Source organism: Protopterus annectens, chromosome 2.part0 (genome assembly GCF_019279795.1).
Source record: "Protopterus annectens isolate FY-2018-M chromosome 2.part0, PAN1.0, whole genome shotgun sequence".
Classification (NCBI taxonomy): domain Eukaryota; kingdom Metazoa; phylum Chordata; order Ceratodontiformes; family Protopteridae; genus Protopterus; species Protopterus annectens.
In genome coordinates, this window is record NC_056728.1 from 1432418985 (window position 1) to 1432436029 (window position 17045).

General features: G+C 38.4%; 1 protein-coding gene across 1 annotated transcript in view; it reads right to left on the reverse strand.

Annotated features, from left to right (window-relative positions):
* Positions 1–17045, reverse strand: part of METTL14 (methyltransferase 14, N6-adenosine-methyltransferase subunit) — a 572808-nt gene that overhangs the window by 76596 nt on the left and 479167 nt on the right. The window contains exon 10 of the mRNA XM_044061658.1: positions 4436–4646. Within this exon, the coding sequence (XP_043917593.1) occupies positions 4436–4646 (211 nt within the window). The remainder of the gene's footprint in view (positions 1–4435; positions 4647–17045) is intronic.

Here is a 17045-nt window from a genome sequence, read left to right on the forward strand (position 1 = left end):
TAAACATATAAGAAAGGGGTTGAAACCAGGTTTGTATAGTTCTGATTTGTATAGCCAATATTCTATAGCATCAAGCCCTGCCCAATGTGGTATGTTACTATATAATGCACTAACATTCAAGGTGCATTAACAACCATTCATCTTCAATTTGCATCTCATTAATAATACCTAAAAATTCTGTGGTATCCTGAATTCTAGATCTTACCCATCTCAATAATGGTTTGAAGTGTTTGGTTAGAAACTCAGAAACGGGTTCAGTAAGAGAACCATTGCCTGCCACAATTAGCCTACCTGGGGGATGCAAAAGATCTTTATGAATTTTGAGCAGAAAATAGATATATTGGCTATTGGGATCAGATATAGTAAGATGACTTTTTGTATTTGGTGTAATGATGCCATTTTCAACTGCCGAATCCAAAAATGTATCTATTTGTTGTTTAAACATAAGTGTTGGATCAAGAGGCATTTTAGTATAAGATCTGGCATCTTCCAACTGTCTGTGTGCCTCAGCATCATATTGGGTCCAATTCATAACTACCACAGCACCACGTTTGTCTGCAGAAATGATGACCAGATTTTTGTTATTAATGAGTTCCTGTAAAATCGACATGTCTGTCTTTGAGAGATTATTGGATTTAGGGTGAGTCATACCCAAAGTAAAGTGTAGATCTTTGAGAACACTATTTTGGAAGAGACTCACACAATGATGCATGGGTGGGGCAAAGGTGGATTTGTGGTATTTGAAATTATCAACAGCAACATCATCCTGTTTTGTGTCATGAAAATAGAATTTTAAATTTAGCAATTTACAAAATGCTGTTACATCATGTGCAAATGTATCTCCAGGAACAAAAAAAAGGGTATAAAAGAAAGACCTTTATTTAACAAAGCAGTTTGTGAGTCAGATAATGTTACATCAGAAATATTTTGTACATTTGTTCTAGCATGCTTGTTTATTTGTTTGTCAACAGTTCCATTAGACCCTCCAAACTTATTTTTTCGATGTTTCCTGCCTCCCCTCTTGTAAGGCCTAAAGGGGCCACACTGATATTACGTTTGGGGGTGGGGGAATCTGAGGTTTGCTGTATGTCCAAATCTGTACCAGAAGAGGAATTGCCCCCTGATGAATCAGTATATGGATTACATTTCCTAAGGATAGACTTGGGACGTTTATGCTTGGGGGTGGTATTAGGTTTATGATAACCACCTTCAAACCTGACATGTCTAGTATTTTTGAAAGGGACGACCTTTGTCATAGTCTGTTTGGTCCCTATGAAGTTTTTGAGTTTCCTATCCTTAAGTTGTTGTTCAAAGGTAAGTAAGTCTGAACTAAGTTTGGACAATAAAGTGGAAAAAAAAGGTTGGTCCTTGTATTGATTACAGTCATCACATGATTTACTCACATTAAGAATTTCCCTGTCAACAGTACATTCATAGTATCTGGATAATGTTTCCACAAATTTCATGGAACAATTTTGTTGTATTGTTGACCATTCACTGGTTAGCTGTTTATCTAATTCAGTTACTAATGGCTGAATGTAAACTCTAAGCCCTCCGGGAGTTATCCCTTTGGCCATGTATGCTTTGAATAATTTGAGATGCCATACATTGGACCTTAATGTTTTCATACCTCTATTTAGTTGCTGAAACAGCTTTTCACAATGGTTTTCGGGATTATCTACGGTATTGAAACTGTTATCACTGGGTCGTTCTCCTATTCCAAAAATGCCCAAATCCTCTTTGTCAGAAGAGAGCCCAACCAGGATCCGATTCAGATCCATTATGGAAAATAAAAAAAGGGGAAGTTTGAATACTAGGGTATAAGAGAGCCACACAGACCCAAATGTAGGTCAAAGACAAAATCAAAATAAAACATATAATCAAAGTCCAAAAAACAGATTCACACGTGTATTAGCCAAAAACCAATTCCAATTTTTGAAAAAATAAAGAAAATGAATGCAGTACCACGTCCTAAAGATTGAAAAGATTGTATGTGGAAACTGGGCAATAGCGGCCAATCAAACTTAGCATCTAAAGTCTAAGTTGTTAAAAGCAGCCCTGACAAGAATAATCATACAAAAATCTTGTCTGCTTGCACCGAATATGTCATAGAAATGTTTATAAGTATAGCCTCTGATGATTGACAAAAAACTTTGCCATGTCCAGATCCACTTATAAATACCAGATATTAGAACAATAATGGTAATTGCAATATGGTTGTATCACAATGGCCATTGGCAGGTACCACATTTTTGAAAAATACAAAGTTGGCTAAAAAAACTGTGTGAATCAATATAATATAATTGTCTATGATCTACTATTGAGTCCATCAAAGAGGCCCATAATCTGTTTAAATTGGAGTCATGTAACTTGGACAAAATGAACTAACACAAGGAAATATTTTGCAATATATACTATATGTATATGTATTATTCCGTAAACCACTAGGAAATAAGCTGAAAATTAGGACATGTATATGTCTAACAAAATAGTGCTACATAATGTAACCAGATTTGGTGTGACCATATATATAAATGGTCTTAATATGTTCAATAAAAAATTATTAACAATATTAATGGCATCCTAAGAATAAATACTCATAGCTGTATTAATGTGAACTGTAAGTTATCCATTAGGGAATATTTAGCTGTAACACTATTTATTTGGAAATCCACACTAAAATTATGTTAAATAATACCTGAATATTTATGTTAGTAAGAACAGCTTAAATTAAGACCATGTCAGACATGTAAACAGTGCAATAATAATTGGCAGCATAAATCTACATCTGAATTCCAAAGTTGTATTAGCCTAGTGTCATAAGATATGTCTGAGAATAAACATAGATTTGTAAAGAATATTCCAAAGCAAACTGCCTGCTCTGAATCCTAGGACAAAAAGAGTGTGATACTTAATGTAATACCGACCTATCGATGGAATTGTTATATCCAATCATATAGATGTATAATGGTTATATCGGTAAAGCACACAATCATAAATTGGTCCTAATAATTAAAAAAACAGCCCTCAACCTAATGTATCACAAAGTGATAGCCCCACTATCTGCAACAAATGACACAGCTTTCCATGTTAATAAATCAAATTGCCACATAGTATAAAATGCTATACATACACAAGCTACAAAAATATACATATGTATAGTCCGTCCCCAACAGAACACAAAATGATGTCTTTACAATAAAAAATGGTATAATTTGTTTATAAAGTTCAAAAATTGTTGTTGGATGTCATAAAAGACGGTCCGAAGTAATGTAGCAAGTGTTCGGTAGTAACAAAATGGTTCTGCACAGGATTCCTGGTATAGTCCTAAAGTAAGTCACTGTTCATTGACCATAGATGTTATTGGTATATAGAAATCCACTTAGTCATGCTCGCAGCAGTAACCTATATTAAACACCCTGTTGCACCCTCATAAACCTGCAGTAGTGTCCAGACTAGTAATTTAACAATGTCCCAATATTGAAAAAACGGCCTTGAGAATGTAAAAAGCTGAAAAATATGGCCAATGACAAAATAGGTTCTGTCCCAAGTTCTTAATAGGATCTGTGAAGTTTATAACCATTTGTAACCATTTGTTATCCAAAAATTGTTGTTAAAGTATAGAAATCCACTTGAACATGCTCACAGCCGTTTTGCAGTAGTCGAATGATCGTGCTATGTGGAAATGTGTATGGTATAGCAAGTAGAATCGAATTTCCGCCAAATAGTCAATGTTAAACACACTATTAAGCCTTAATGTACCTCCGATGTCACTCCAATGAAAAAAATCATGTAGAAATGGATTGGATACCAAACGACTGTAGTAAATAGTGAAGTCCTGGATTCAAAGGCCCAGTCGATCAACTTTGGGAACTGTGCGCAAAAAAATAAAATCGCTACATCCCAGTTATGGATTGTTTAAGCAAAAGTCCTCAGATGTATAAAAACCAATGGTTATATCCAGCCAAGATATAAACAAGAGCTTCTTCTCCATTATACACCTACTATACATATATACACTCACATACATATAAGTATATATTATACACACATATATATATATATATATACACACACATATTATATATTATACATATATACACATTATATGTGTGTGTGTGTGTGTGTATATATATATATATATATATATATATATATATATCTATACATATATATTCACATGTACACAAACACATATTATACACACATAACAATAACCGACGACACGGGCTTGGTATATTGAAAATTTACACACGGTTGGTGTGGTTTAGTCATGAAGGCGAAGCACTGGGTTTACATTAGTGATGTGTTAAATACTTGTGAAACAAGCAAAACCCTATTTTGCTAAGCCTTTATGCACTTTTCAAACTGAAAGGAACATAACCCCAATGAATATTCAGTACAAGTATTACTTTTCTAAGTGTAGTTTACAAACCTGGTCTTATTGTGCTGTCCCTTCCAAACAAGTGCAGTCTCCTACGTCCCAGGCAGAAATGCTCAATAATGTGGAATATCTCTACAGGTTTTTCTATGTTGCCAATCTCAGGCTCCTCTGTGATGATAAGATCAATATCAACATTTGCGTGGATGAAATCTCCATCTGTACTGCGGCGCACAGTTCCTTTGATTCCCATTAGGCAGTGCTCCTACGGGAAAGAGAGTGAGAAATAAAGTGATGAAAAGCTGGGCAAGTACTGCAATCAAAGTAAACCACTCTATAGAAATGTCATGCCTGTGCATTTAAGCGCCACATCTTGATACTGAAATCTGTATTTCTGAATGGACTACTGTACATCTCCTCTTAGCAAAGCACTTGCCCAAACACAAGGCAGCAGAAATAGATTGCAAAAGACAGCATGCTCAACATTTTCTTTTTCCCTTGCACATTCTGTTAGTTTAATCTTGAGAAAAGGTATGGGCTAGACAATTTAAGAAATGCAGAGGTCACTGTATTGCTACTCTGCAAAAAGAAGGGATTTTTTAGAATACTTAGTTTTAGCAAACTGCTGCTTAATGCTTTCTAGGACAATAACATAACCCTTGTAATGTGCTTCAGCCTGCTAAATGGAGAGTTAATGTGATTTTTTTGTTACAGTAGCCTAGCTTACTTTTAAGCAGGAGAAATTTGCAAAACTGTAGAGCTAGTTAATAGATGGGATTGAGTGAATTGAGGACTTGGAAAATAACCTCTGCACGTTAGTTGTTGCTCATACTATCTCATGCACATATGCACTGGTCTTGACATTTAAGATATTCATAACATAGGTTTAAATTTTGCTAACATGCATTTCAGGTCAAGATCATTGGATATTTTTGTATGTCACTAATATTTCATGATATTACTTGCTTTCATCAGGAAGTGTTTTCCTTTTGCAATTTCCAGTACTGCCTTATCCTTTTGAAAAACATTCAGCTTACTATTTTTATACCTATATTGTTCTAAAAATGGGTTCCTACTCAAAGCTACATAGTTACGCTGGCCTTCTTGTTGTCCCTCAGAGTTTTCTCTCACAGCTAGCAGCATGTCAACAGTCTCACCCTTCCTTCATTATTTCTGCACACCTGGAGACTGTCCCACTATGAAAGTGCGCTATGAAGGTCCCTGAATGCCTCCATACTCCTACCCATTTCACAGGGTTCATTAGTTTTACAGGCCAACACAATTAAATCATTGCTCTAAATGCAAAAATGTATGGTCACCCAATACCCTGGACATAAAGTTCCAGTGGCATCAGAAGCCTGTAGCTATAAGAACAGTTTTAGATAGATTTGTACCTTTATTAATCTTAACTTCCCTGCTGTGTGCCCATCATATGAACAATTTTTGAGTCTATAGGTTACAGTAATTTAAGCATAATGACTATTCCCACCACAGGCCTATCACGTGCTGAACTGTCCCACTTATTTGCTGGGAAAACAAATCAAGTTACATACCTCTACTAAAATCAAGCTAGATGCACTGTGTGCATTACAAGTCAATAATTTAATGAAAAAAAAAATTATATGTACACACACACACACACACACACATATATATATATATATATATATATATATATATATATATATATATATATATATATATATTACATATAGGGTCTATGTCATATGATCGACTTTTCAGAAACTCAAAAACAATATCAAATAGACCACATAATCGAGTTTCTCTAAACTCGAACATAAAAAATAAAAAAAAAACACAAAAATCTACCTTTTTTATGTTTTTGCAGGAAGCCCCTTGCCCCCTGCAAATTTTAAATACCACCTCCGAGATCACACTACAGTGAGGAAAAAGTTAAATTTCCTGAACCTCACTGTACAGTGATCTCCATGAGTTGTGAAAACCTTGATCATATGGTCTCAGCCATATGGAGTTCAAGTTTCTGAAAATTCGATCAACTGATAGGGACCCATATATTTACCAAAAAAGAAAAAAAAGTGCTCAAGCTTAACAGTGTTGTATGGCGATCATCACAGGTTCATAGGTGTGTACTAGGCTAATGGCCCTGGAGCCTTTACAAGCCTAGCCCATAGAATTACCCGGGCATCGTGCCACCCGCCCTTATTTCCCAGTGCCTCTGTCAAGTAGAGCCACTTGAGTGATCCCCAGGGTTAATTTTCTATTTCCCATCCACTTATCAAGATTTCTCTTGAAGAGGGCTAGTGAAGCACTCTGCTTGACATGTATGGGGAGTCTATTCCATAGCAAGGGCAGTCGTTCTGGGTTATGAACCTGTCCCTCCAGCTTGTTCTGTTGATTGTGGTAATGAGGTTGAGGTTTCTGGAGCGTGTAGTGCAGAGGGATTGGGATTTCTTTAGATGTAGCATTTCTAACAGAGCTGGGTCAGACATGGCTTTGTAAGTCAAGCAGAGATTGCCTCTAAGTAGGCAATATAAGACAGAGAATAGTTGGAGATTTTCTCTGTCCATATAGGACAAGTGTTTAAGGCCTAAGATCCTCTTTGTGAGGTATTTTTGTGGCCTTTCTAGTTGTTGTAGGTGTCTAGTGAGGTACATGCCAAATGAGGGATTGTACTTGATGATTGGCCTAATGAGCAAGAGTAGAGGGAGACAATGACCTCTTTCTTCCTGGATGCAAAACACTTAGTAATGAGGTGCCACATAGAATGACTTTCTGACCACAGTGGCAATGTGGTGGTCAAAAGACAGGTCGCTGTCAACCTGTGTTCCCAGATCTCTTATGACGCCTTCTGTGTTCAGTGGACTACCATCAATGTGGTAATTCATGGGAACCGGGTTTTCCCAAAGGGGATGACGACACATTTTCTGGCATTGAGCTTAAGGTCATGGTTCTGACACTAGTCACTGGTCTCAGTGAGGCCTCTCTGTCGGATGTTATCACCACTTGGGGAGTTAATCATTGCTCCCAACTTCCAATTGTTTGCGAACTTTGTCAGCCAGAGTCTCTCTGTGTTGCCCTGAACTTCAGAGAAGTAGATACCAAACAGGAGAGGACACAGGACCGAACCCTGTGGGACTCCACTCGTGATTGGTCAACAGTCTGACTTGGAGTCAGCTACTTTCACACTGTGGGCTCTTATATGTGAACCAGTTTGCAACCCACCTAGTGATATAGGGGTTGATGTCTAGCTTAGTGAGTTTTTCTATGATTCCTGAGTGGGGAATGGTATCAAAGGCCTTGGCCAGATCAAGGTAGGCTGTATGAACCACCATTTCCAAGGTGATTAGTTTGTGGTCGGATCTAACCAGGAAAGAGATGACTATTGGTACAGAGCAATGGACATCCATGTTAGTAATGACCAGGTCAAGGATGTTGCTACCTCTAGTGGGGGTAAGAATGAGCTGGTCCAGGGCATTGGAATTAATGAATTCCAGGAAATGTTGGGTAAGTGTATTGGTACATGAGTAGTTTTCCCAGTTAATGGAGGGGTAGTTGAAGTCGCCCAGTATGAGAGTGTCAGGTTGAACCCTAATATTCTCCAGGGTGCTTAGGAACGTGGTATGTGAGTCTTGGGTCATGGTTGGGGACCTATAGCAGGCTACGACCTGAATCACTGTCTTACTCAATGTTAGCTGCACCTGAAGTATCTCTGATGCGTCATGTTGGACTACCAGTCTGGAGGTGTGCGCATCCTTTATGAATATGGAAACATCACCGCCTTTGGAGATTTGATCCAAGTTCTGGGGATGGAATGTATGGAATGAGTTATAGCCTGGTAGTGGAGGGGTGCTATCTGCTGCCTTGAACCAAGTCTGTTACAGCACAAATCTCAATGTTCTCCATTTTAAGGAGAGCTTCGAGCGAGTGCATTTTGAGATTTAGACTTCTAGCGTTGAGCAGCATGACCCTCAGATTGCATTTGTTTGTAGCTGTTACGGTGGTAATTTGATCTTTGGAACACTGCCTAAAAAAGGCACTACAGGGGTGTTAAAAAAAACAAACAAAAAAAAACAAAACAAAACACATGCAGCATGCCAGGAAAAGAATGTTGCATTACTGTGAGGCAACAGGCAAAACAAAATGCTTTTTGCTTTTCAGCAAAGTTCAGTTCAGTAAAATTCCATCATTAGTACGTATGATTAAATAACCAAAGCTTAGGACACCTGACCAGAAAGCATGCGCGAGCACGCACACACACACACACACACACACACACACACACACACACACACACACACACACACACACACAATAGTAATAATAATATTTAAAGAACTTCTCTAGACAAAAACTTACCAAACTAAACTGATGTTTCAGACAAAGCTTAAGTCGAATAATTAAGAATCATCCTCATAAAACATTTACAGAAAATATGACAGAAAAAAATGCATACTTATTACCCATCTTTATCAATAATTCTCATGTCTGCAATTTCAACCAGTGAACTGTCCACCTGATACAAATATATTTATATCTGCATGCCAAAAAAAACTTCTGGATCTACAGAGAAGAAAAACTTACGACACCAAGGACAGATTTAAGTGCTTTCGTTTGCTGATTTAATAGTCGAACTTCATCAGAAATAACGCCAGTGGTGGCGTAAGGGGTATATAAAGTTAAGCTAAGTACACAAATTGAGTGACAGTTCGATGGTGTGATGGCAGGTACTATATGTTCCATTTAAGGAGGGGATTAAGCATGAAGGATATGTGGGGGGCAATCAAGAAATGAAGCGTGCCTTGGGGATTCCCCTGGAGGGAGGATTAAAGCGAAGTACCAGCTGTATTTGTTGTTTATGAGAATATTAAGAAGGTCATAACATGGCTGGTCCCTACAGCTAAAAATCAGATTCATAATGGATTGATTGAAGGATCATCCATGAGGGATCAAACTACACTTGCTGAGTCTGTCTGCCAGAGCACTGAATTTCCCCAGTACGCATGTGTTAGAAATAGAAAGCTGTTTGAAGAAACCTCCTATTCCCAAAACCTTGACGGTCTGACTGCACAAGTAGTAAGAACAGTTTTTTTTGTTTGTTGATATACTGAGTCACTGACATGTTGCTGGGGTGCACTGCAATAGTCCCCAGGGGACAACATCCTGAAAGGTTTGCAAACTGACAAGGACAAGTCTTCTCTTAAAGACACTGGTATGCCACCTGGACCCCAAGGAGGATCACGTGCATAGAACCATCTTTTACTTGAAGTGCCCCCCTCTACCCTGAATGGGGAATGTCCATGGTCACTGGCTGTGGAGGAGAAAGGGGGTAGAAGAAACAGCCTGCCTTGGAACAGATCGTCCAACTGGATCCCCCAGATACAAAGAAGTCTGTAAAACTGGGTTTATAGGAACAATTAGATGTAAAAAAAAAGAACAGAACCACGTGGTTGTAGAAATAATCTCACTGGGGGTGGATGGAAGTGACCACTAGTCCCACACTTCATTTAATAATGTGATGTGTTGAAGAGGCAAAGATGCTGCCTGGTTTGTGGTATTCAATGAAAACCTATGAATTCCAAAAACTGTACATGGGATAGGTTAGATTTTGCCCAATTCACAGTAATGCCCAGGGATCTGATGATTTGAACACACCTGAAAAACCTTTGAGCCTGAAGTGAGCACAGCTACTACTGCCATGCGCATGAAAAAACATCTAGAGGGCTGTGGCGAGTCTGAAGGGCAGAGCTCTGAACTGGCAGTGACTGGCTCCAACCGGAGATGCAAATGTCTTCTGCAGCGTCTAATTTGATGTAATAGCATGTACCCTGAAAATGTACAGAATACAGAAACGGCAGGATGGACTGAACCTTGCCCACCTGAACTTTAACATTTTAGATTGTTTAGATCTAAAATGGGAAAAAGGGAAATGTCATAACCTCTGGCTATCATGCTTAGCACCCAGGCATTGTTAGCAAAGCTGTCTCAGGTCTCCAAGTACTGGGGAGAAAACGACCCCGACTGCCTCCACAGATGGGCCGGACAGTGCTTCAGGAGCACTGACAGGGTCTGTCCGATAAGATAGATCTCTGAAGCTCTGGTTCTGGGGAGTGCCTCTGCTGCTGGGTCCAAGATTTGACATTTGGCCTCCCAGGAATGGCCGCCTCCTGAAAAGTGAGGCAAGCAAGTACAGTAGGCACATCCCCGGAGTCAGAGTGCGGATCAGGTGAGAAGACCTGATAGGTCCAACTCTGAGAAGCCAACACACAGACTCATCTCCCCAGAAACCCTGTTTGGGGGGAAGGAAAGCTAGTAAGATAAAACTCAAAAGGTATGTTATTGCCCAGTACTGCATTTACTTATTTATTTTCAGGCCTAAAGCATAGGACTGCATGGATCTTACACTTATCCTGTAGCCAAAGGGTTGGGCCCATAATGGTCATCTGGGTAGTGTAATCATGGCCAACTTTAGTTCTGTGAACAAAACTAACTGAAGAGATTGTCCAGTAATGTAAAGTCTTTGAAGCAAAAGTGCATTGGGTCCAAAGAAGCTGCACCATCTTAGCAGTTCAAATCCCAAGGGTTTCTGATTTGAGAAATGCCTGACACAGACCTGTCAGATCATAGGCTTAGGACCTGAAGAAGGTGGCTCAACAGCTCAGATTTGAAGGGGAATCTGATCCGAGAAATGTCTGATGGCAGCCCCATCCTTTTTTTTTTTTTCATAAAGAGGAAAAAAAGTACAAGCAATAGTAAATTCAGATCAGAGGAGTGTGAGGAAATATGCATCTACTCCAAGGTTTGGATACAAAGGATGGAAAGCAGAATCTGAACAGTTTATCAGGTTTCAAAAGAAGGTGTCATATCCAAAAGGTGTCCCTTTTGTCATGGCTACCTAGTGTCTGTTAGGATATGACAGAAAGGGGGTGATGTAACCGGCTGGAAATCTAGTAACTTCAGATGTGTAGACACCGGATCCAGGAATAGCACAGCACTCTTGGGCTACTAGGTTTAGGGACCACTGGCATAAGAATGTAAACAGACTGGATCTGAATGCAAGATTCAGCCTCAGACCGTTACTGATCTAAGGTGTCCATTAGGCCTGTCATAGATCAGATCCAAACACTTAGTATCCGAGGTATATGGTGCAGTCTCGGCTTAAAAGATCAGAGGACCTTGGATCTGATGAAGACAGAAATAAGCTGAAGAATCTGTAAGCACAAACCTGACCAATCTGAGGATGACACAGGATCTGGAGGTCCCATAATGTGGTTCCTTTCGTTTCATCCTCTTTTCTTCATTTTGTTTTTTTTTTTTTTTTGAAGGTGTTTGAGCCAGGATTTGTACCATTATGAGGTGTGTAAGGTACAAAAAAAACATCTAAATTGCTCCCAGCAGACAGACAAGGACAAACTCGGCACACAACTCATGGCCATAGCTCTCAACCTCTTACCACATAAAGTTTTGTACAAAGCTAAAAATAATGGGTCGACAAAGCTCCAAAAAATAGGGACAATTACTGAATATTGCCATAATAAAGTCTTGTGCTATCACTTAGGAATCTACTGTCTGACCACGCTGATGGCAAATGAGATCTGAGGAGTTAGAGGTAGTGTAGTGCATTATGAGAAGAGGGATGAGCTCAAGAATAGGATCTAAAATCTGGAAACTGTGGCTGAGTCGGATCTGAGAACTGGATCCGTAAGCCATCAATGAGGAAGAATGAGAGGGACAACATCAACTCTAGCAAATTGGCAGAATACCACAAAGAAACACGCACTATGAACTATCTATTGGAACGGTGTTCCATGCCACATAAAGCACAGTACATTCATTACTCTATTCAAACAATCTGGATGAATGGATGGCTCTAATCTCACATCTGACCCAGCTCAGCATCACTGGCCCTCATGGATAGGGGACAGACAAAATTATCTCAACATATACTTTTTCAGCCCACCTTTGGATGTTCATATTGCAAAGTGTAACAACTAATAATTACCATTAGAATTCAAGGCTAGGCTTCTTAAGATCTTCGACATATGCTCTGAAATTCTTTTTGTTTCTTAACCAGCTTATGTTAAATCACCAATGTTTTTTCTCTACTCATTGCAGGACTTTGCCCTGACTAAAGCATGGTTGGATAAAAGCAATTGGATGAGTCTGCATTTCCTTTATTACATATTTATGTTCTCCTGTTACATATATCCTATTTAATGTAGACTGTTAAGAGATACTATCCTGAAATACAGATCTATATCCTTTTCCTTCGCCGACTTTCCCCGATCTCTCAGTCCATAATTTTCCATAATATGTTTTAGTGGTCTTCTTTCCATCAAGAGCTTCCCTGCCCTTGGTCCTCCACTTTCATCCTCTTTAGATGTCAATAAATTCCTGTTCAGTTAGTATTCCTTGCCCCTGGTAAAACTCCATTTAAAACTATATATATATATATATATATATATATATATATATATATATATATATATATATATATATTGGAGAAATAAAGAAATCCCTCAAACTCACATTGCTACTCCTTCAGTCTCCCTTGACCAATACGTACCTCCCCTGCACATTTACTTTCTTTTCCTCAATATATTTCCACCAATCAAAAATAAATCTACCACGTTCACCTTCCCTCAGGTAACCTGCACAATGGCCATCTTCAAAACCTCTCTCAAATAGCTTGTCATGTTCAGTATATGATTTAATGTGCTTCATGGAGCATTACGGTGTCATCATCACTTTGTTTAATAAATTCCAGCACCTTCTATTTCTTACTTTTATCTGCTAGATCATTCACATTCCAAGATGTTATCTTCAATGCCATTTCTTCTGACTTGCCTCTTCTATATTTCTATAACCCTCTTTTCCCACTTTTATTTGAACTGTCATGGCTGTACAGCCCTCGCCCCTTTTCTAGTAATACATATTATCTTAACTGGATTTTAAACCCTTTACTTTGATATGACTGCACATGACTGTGGCAACAATACAAATACAATGAATTAGTCTATTTACTATATACGAGTGCAGTCCACTCTGTCTTCGGTCACGCTTTCCTTCATATTATGAGAAAATGCTCTTGTGTGATGCCCAAGCTTTGTCTTGTAGCTCTTTATTCCTTGCAATAATCTTTCATGTTTTCCTCTTGCTGCCTTCTCAATATACCTTATTTCTGCCCTGCAGTATTTGCGGTCATGTCAGCAGCATCTTGTGTAACTGCACTGACAAATCTTGTTTTTTTAAACCCTCATCTTATTGCTTTTCTGCTACGCTCTCACAAAAGTTAATGCTGTCATTTTGTTTGCTTACCAAGCTCTTACTCACAAACATTAAATTACATTCCATGGGCCTTTATGTGGCACTTCAGCAACTTCTCCCTTTTTTTTTTTTTTTGTTTTTATTGTAGGACCCTTTATTTTCCAGTCTTGTTCATAAACTTGTTTGACTTCAGCTATGTCACCTCCTCAGTTTTAACTTCTTAATATTTTAGCTTGAACCATAACTGTTTGTGCTGATCTATGTATGTACATCTCGTTTTTACTTCTACTAGCTTCTTTGCAACCCTTCGTTTCATTAATCTTACTGACAATTACTGGGCCATCTCCTCCATCAGCTTACTTTACTTGGAATTTCTTGTACTGAGCCTTACATCACCTCTTCTGATACCAAACCTGTGCAATGCATTACCAGACTCAACATCTTATTTTATCACAGTTTCTTACATTCACACTAACATTGACTAACATGATGCTCCCCACTGTCTTGATAAAGCTACTCCCTTCCCACTTTTGGTATTGAGCTTATTACAGCTCTTCTACCTCAGTTACATGCTGTCTATTTACAAAAAGAAAATGAGAAAAAAAAAAACTTATTCTAGTGTTATACCAACCCAAACTAAGAAAATCATCGTTTCTTAGTTTTACTACAGATCTCACTTTAACATCAGTCTTACCTTACATTCTGTTATCATATTTTAAAACAAATGTCATTCCGAAATGTTTCCACTGCTGATTATTAAAGATATTTTTTGGTTTTTCAACATTATCATCATAGCTCCCATTGGCTTGCCACGCTTTGCTGGTCTACAGCTCCCTGGTGGGTACTCTGAATTCTCCGTCTAACACTCTTGGTGTTGTCTACCATTTCTCTCTGCTCATCTGGCATCAGTGTATGAAACACTGAAAATGGTCTTGATAACCATATCTCCATCAGAGTCACAGTTTGCTGATGGGTGCCTCCTGATATTCTTTCACCACGTTCTGTCTGGCTGTTTTTACTGAAGGAATTGCTAACACCTCTCTATTTCTGCCATAGTCACATCTGGTTCCAAAAACATTTTTGCACTAGTGGGGTAAAAAACCTAGACAACCAGAACAGGAGCTTAAAACTCAAGTTTATATTTTTACATAGGTTTATGTCACATATCCGACTATTTCACTTCTGCCTCATGTCCAGGGAGTAATCCTGGCCATGAAACCCACTGCTTCCCCCACCAGACTTCTCTTTTTTCCAAAGCTCACGTAAGAGTTGTTCTTTTAATGATAGGTTTGCACTTTCACAATAATGAATCTTGAGATAATCAAGCCCTATCAGACTCAACACATTTAGTCACTAGAGGTAGGGAAAAGCTATCTAGGCAGACATTGCATCAGACCTCTTTGGTGCTGTCAAATGGCATTCCAGCAATGACATTTTTTGTATGCAAGGCTTAATCCCCTCCCCTTGAGTGGTGCCATGGGCAGACATGCCACCGTAGGGACTTCCTATGCTCCATCATCAGTGTGCATGTATGACTCCACTTAGTTGAGAGGGACTATGATTACCAGCTCTGGCAATCTTGCCCACATTTCCCCTATGCTGGTTCCAGTCGGAGGATTCTGTCACTGCCCTTCAGCAGTTGTCAGGTTGGGAGTGACTGCAAGAGCCAACTGAGACCCATCACACCCATCCTCCAAGCAGCACAACAAAGTGCCCAAACTATTAATCAAACTTGCAAAATCAACAGACTCTGCCAAAGGTGTCCCAGCTGGGAATTTTGTGTGTTTTTAACAATTTTGTTTTTCTTCGAAAAAAGAGTGTTTTTATCGCTGTTGACACAGTGCAAGCTCGTGGTGGTGTACCTTGAAGATTTTCCTAATTAATCAAGCTTGGCTCACCTGGGCTGTAGTCCAGGCTTTATCCCTTTACACCTCCAGTGCAGTAAGTAATTGTAGTTAATTTTAATAGTAGTTACATCAGCAGTGAGCAGCTTACCTTGGCTTCTAGTCCCTTACACATGACTAAGCAACACTATATAAAGGCAGACAGTAAAGTGTATTGAACAAAACACCTATATAACCTCTAACCAAATAGCACAAGTTAATAAGATTAAGCTTAAAATGGCCTGCAAGGGCAGCTAGCATAGTAGTTACCTGTGTATCTCTAAACAGCCTATGATAAACCAAATCTAGTTGCAATTGTTTAAGCTTATAATTATAGCCAAAAGCCTGCAGTCCACAAATGCAATTTGTGAAATACCTTTGAGTCCTCTTTAGTTTGTTCAATTCTGAGATAGAATAGTTACAAAAGAAAGTAATGGATTCTATAATAGGGCTTGACTACTACATTATACACGAAAACAAAAACAGTCTTCTTTGACGTAAACATAGTTAATACCTGCATAGGTGAAATTTCACTATTAGCAGATTACATATATTACTTCTACACACACACTGATTAGTTACTACTGATAAACATTCTTGATAAGAGATGAAGCACAAAATGATCCTTTTAGTACAGTTGCCCACTCTAACATTATTTTATTTATTCATTCATTCATTAGCAGGAATATTAGAACAGTATAAAAAGAAATTTCCTCTGCACACGTTCCTGCATTTGAAACAGTAGGAAGGTTTTATCAGTAGGAACAGTAAATTATATTCATGATATTTTACTAAGTGTCAGGAATTAGCAACAGTTCCCATTTTTTTAATTTTGTACTTGTTATATGCAATTCTCAGTTATATAAACTCGTAATCGTATTCCTTGAAGTACGCAACATATATGCACTATGTTTACAGTGTGAACACTATAAAGATTTTACATGAAGTTATTAAGTGATTTAAAAAGCATATTAAAACAATGTATATTCATACAATTATTACACTGCAGGCATGCTAAGGAAGCAAGACACAGCACAGTAAAGGAGTACATACTCTACATTATACTACATTACATGTAATTTGAAGTCAGTGTACACCAACATCTAATTATTGTGTATTTTATGCAATTCTACAGCAATGGATTCTCAAAAGAATATGCAAATATTCAGGTTGTGATTAAAACGGCTACACACAATGGATCAACTTACCTATCCAGTTAACAGTAACTACAGATTTGTTTTGCCAGTTTTGTTGTCTTCAGCCAATGTCAGGGCTTAAGGGACTTTCTGGGCCAATCAACTTAAGTGCTTATCTATTAAATAAACAGGTGAAATTAACAGACAAACAAATGTGCATTTTTAGTGCAGGAGACTTGCAATCACTGTCAGATTGCATACCCACCCTTGCTTGGCCAATACTTGCGTTTATGCAAAGGGGAAGCAGTTTTCTCTCAAACCTCTGATGGAATAAACTTTGTGTCACAAGAAGCAGTACCCCTCTACAGGGGTCAGAAATAACTAGCCTACCAAGTTATT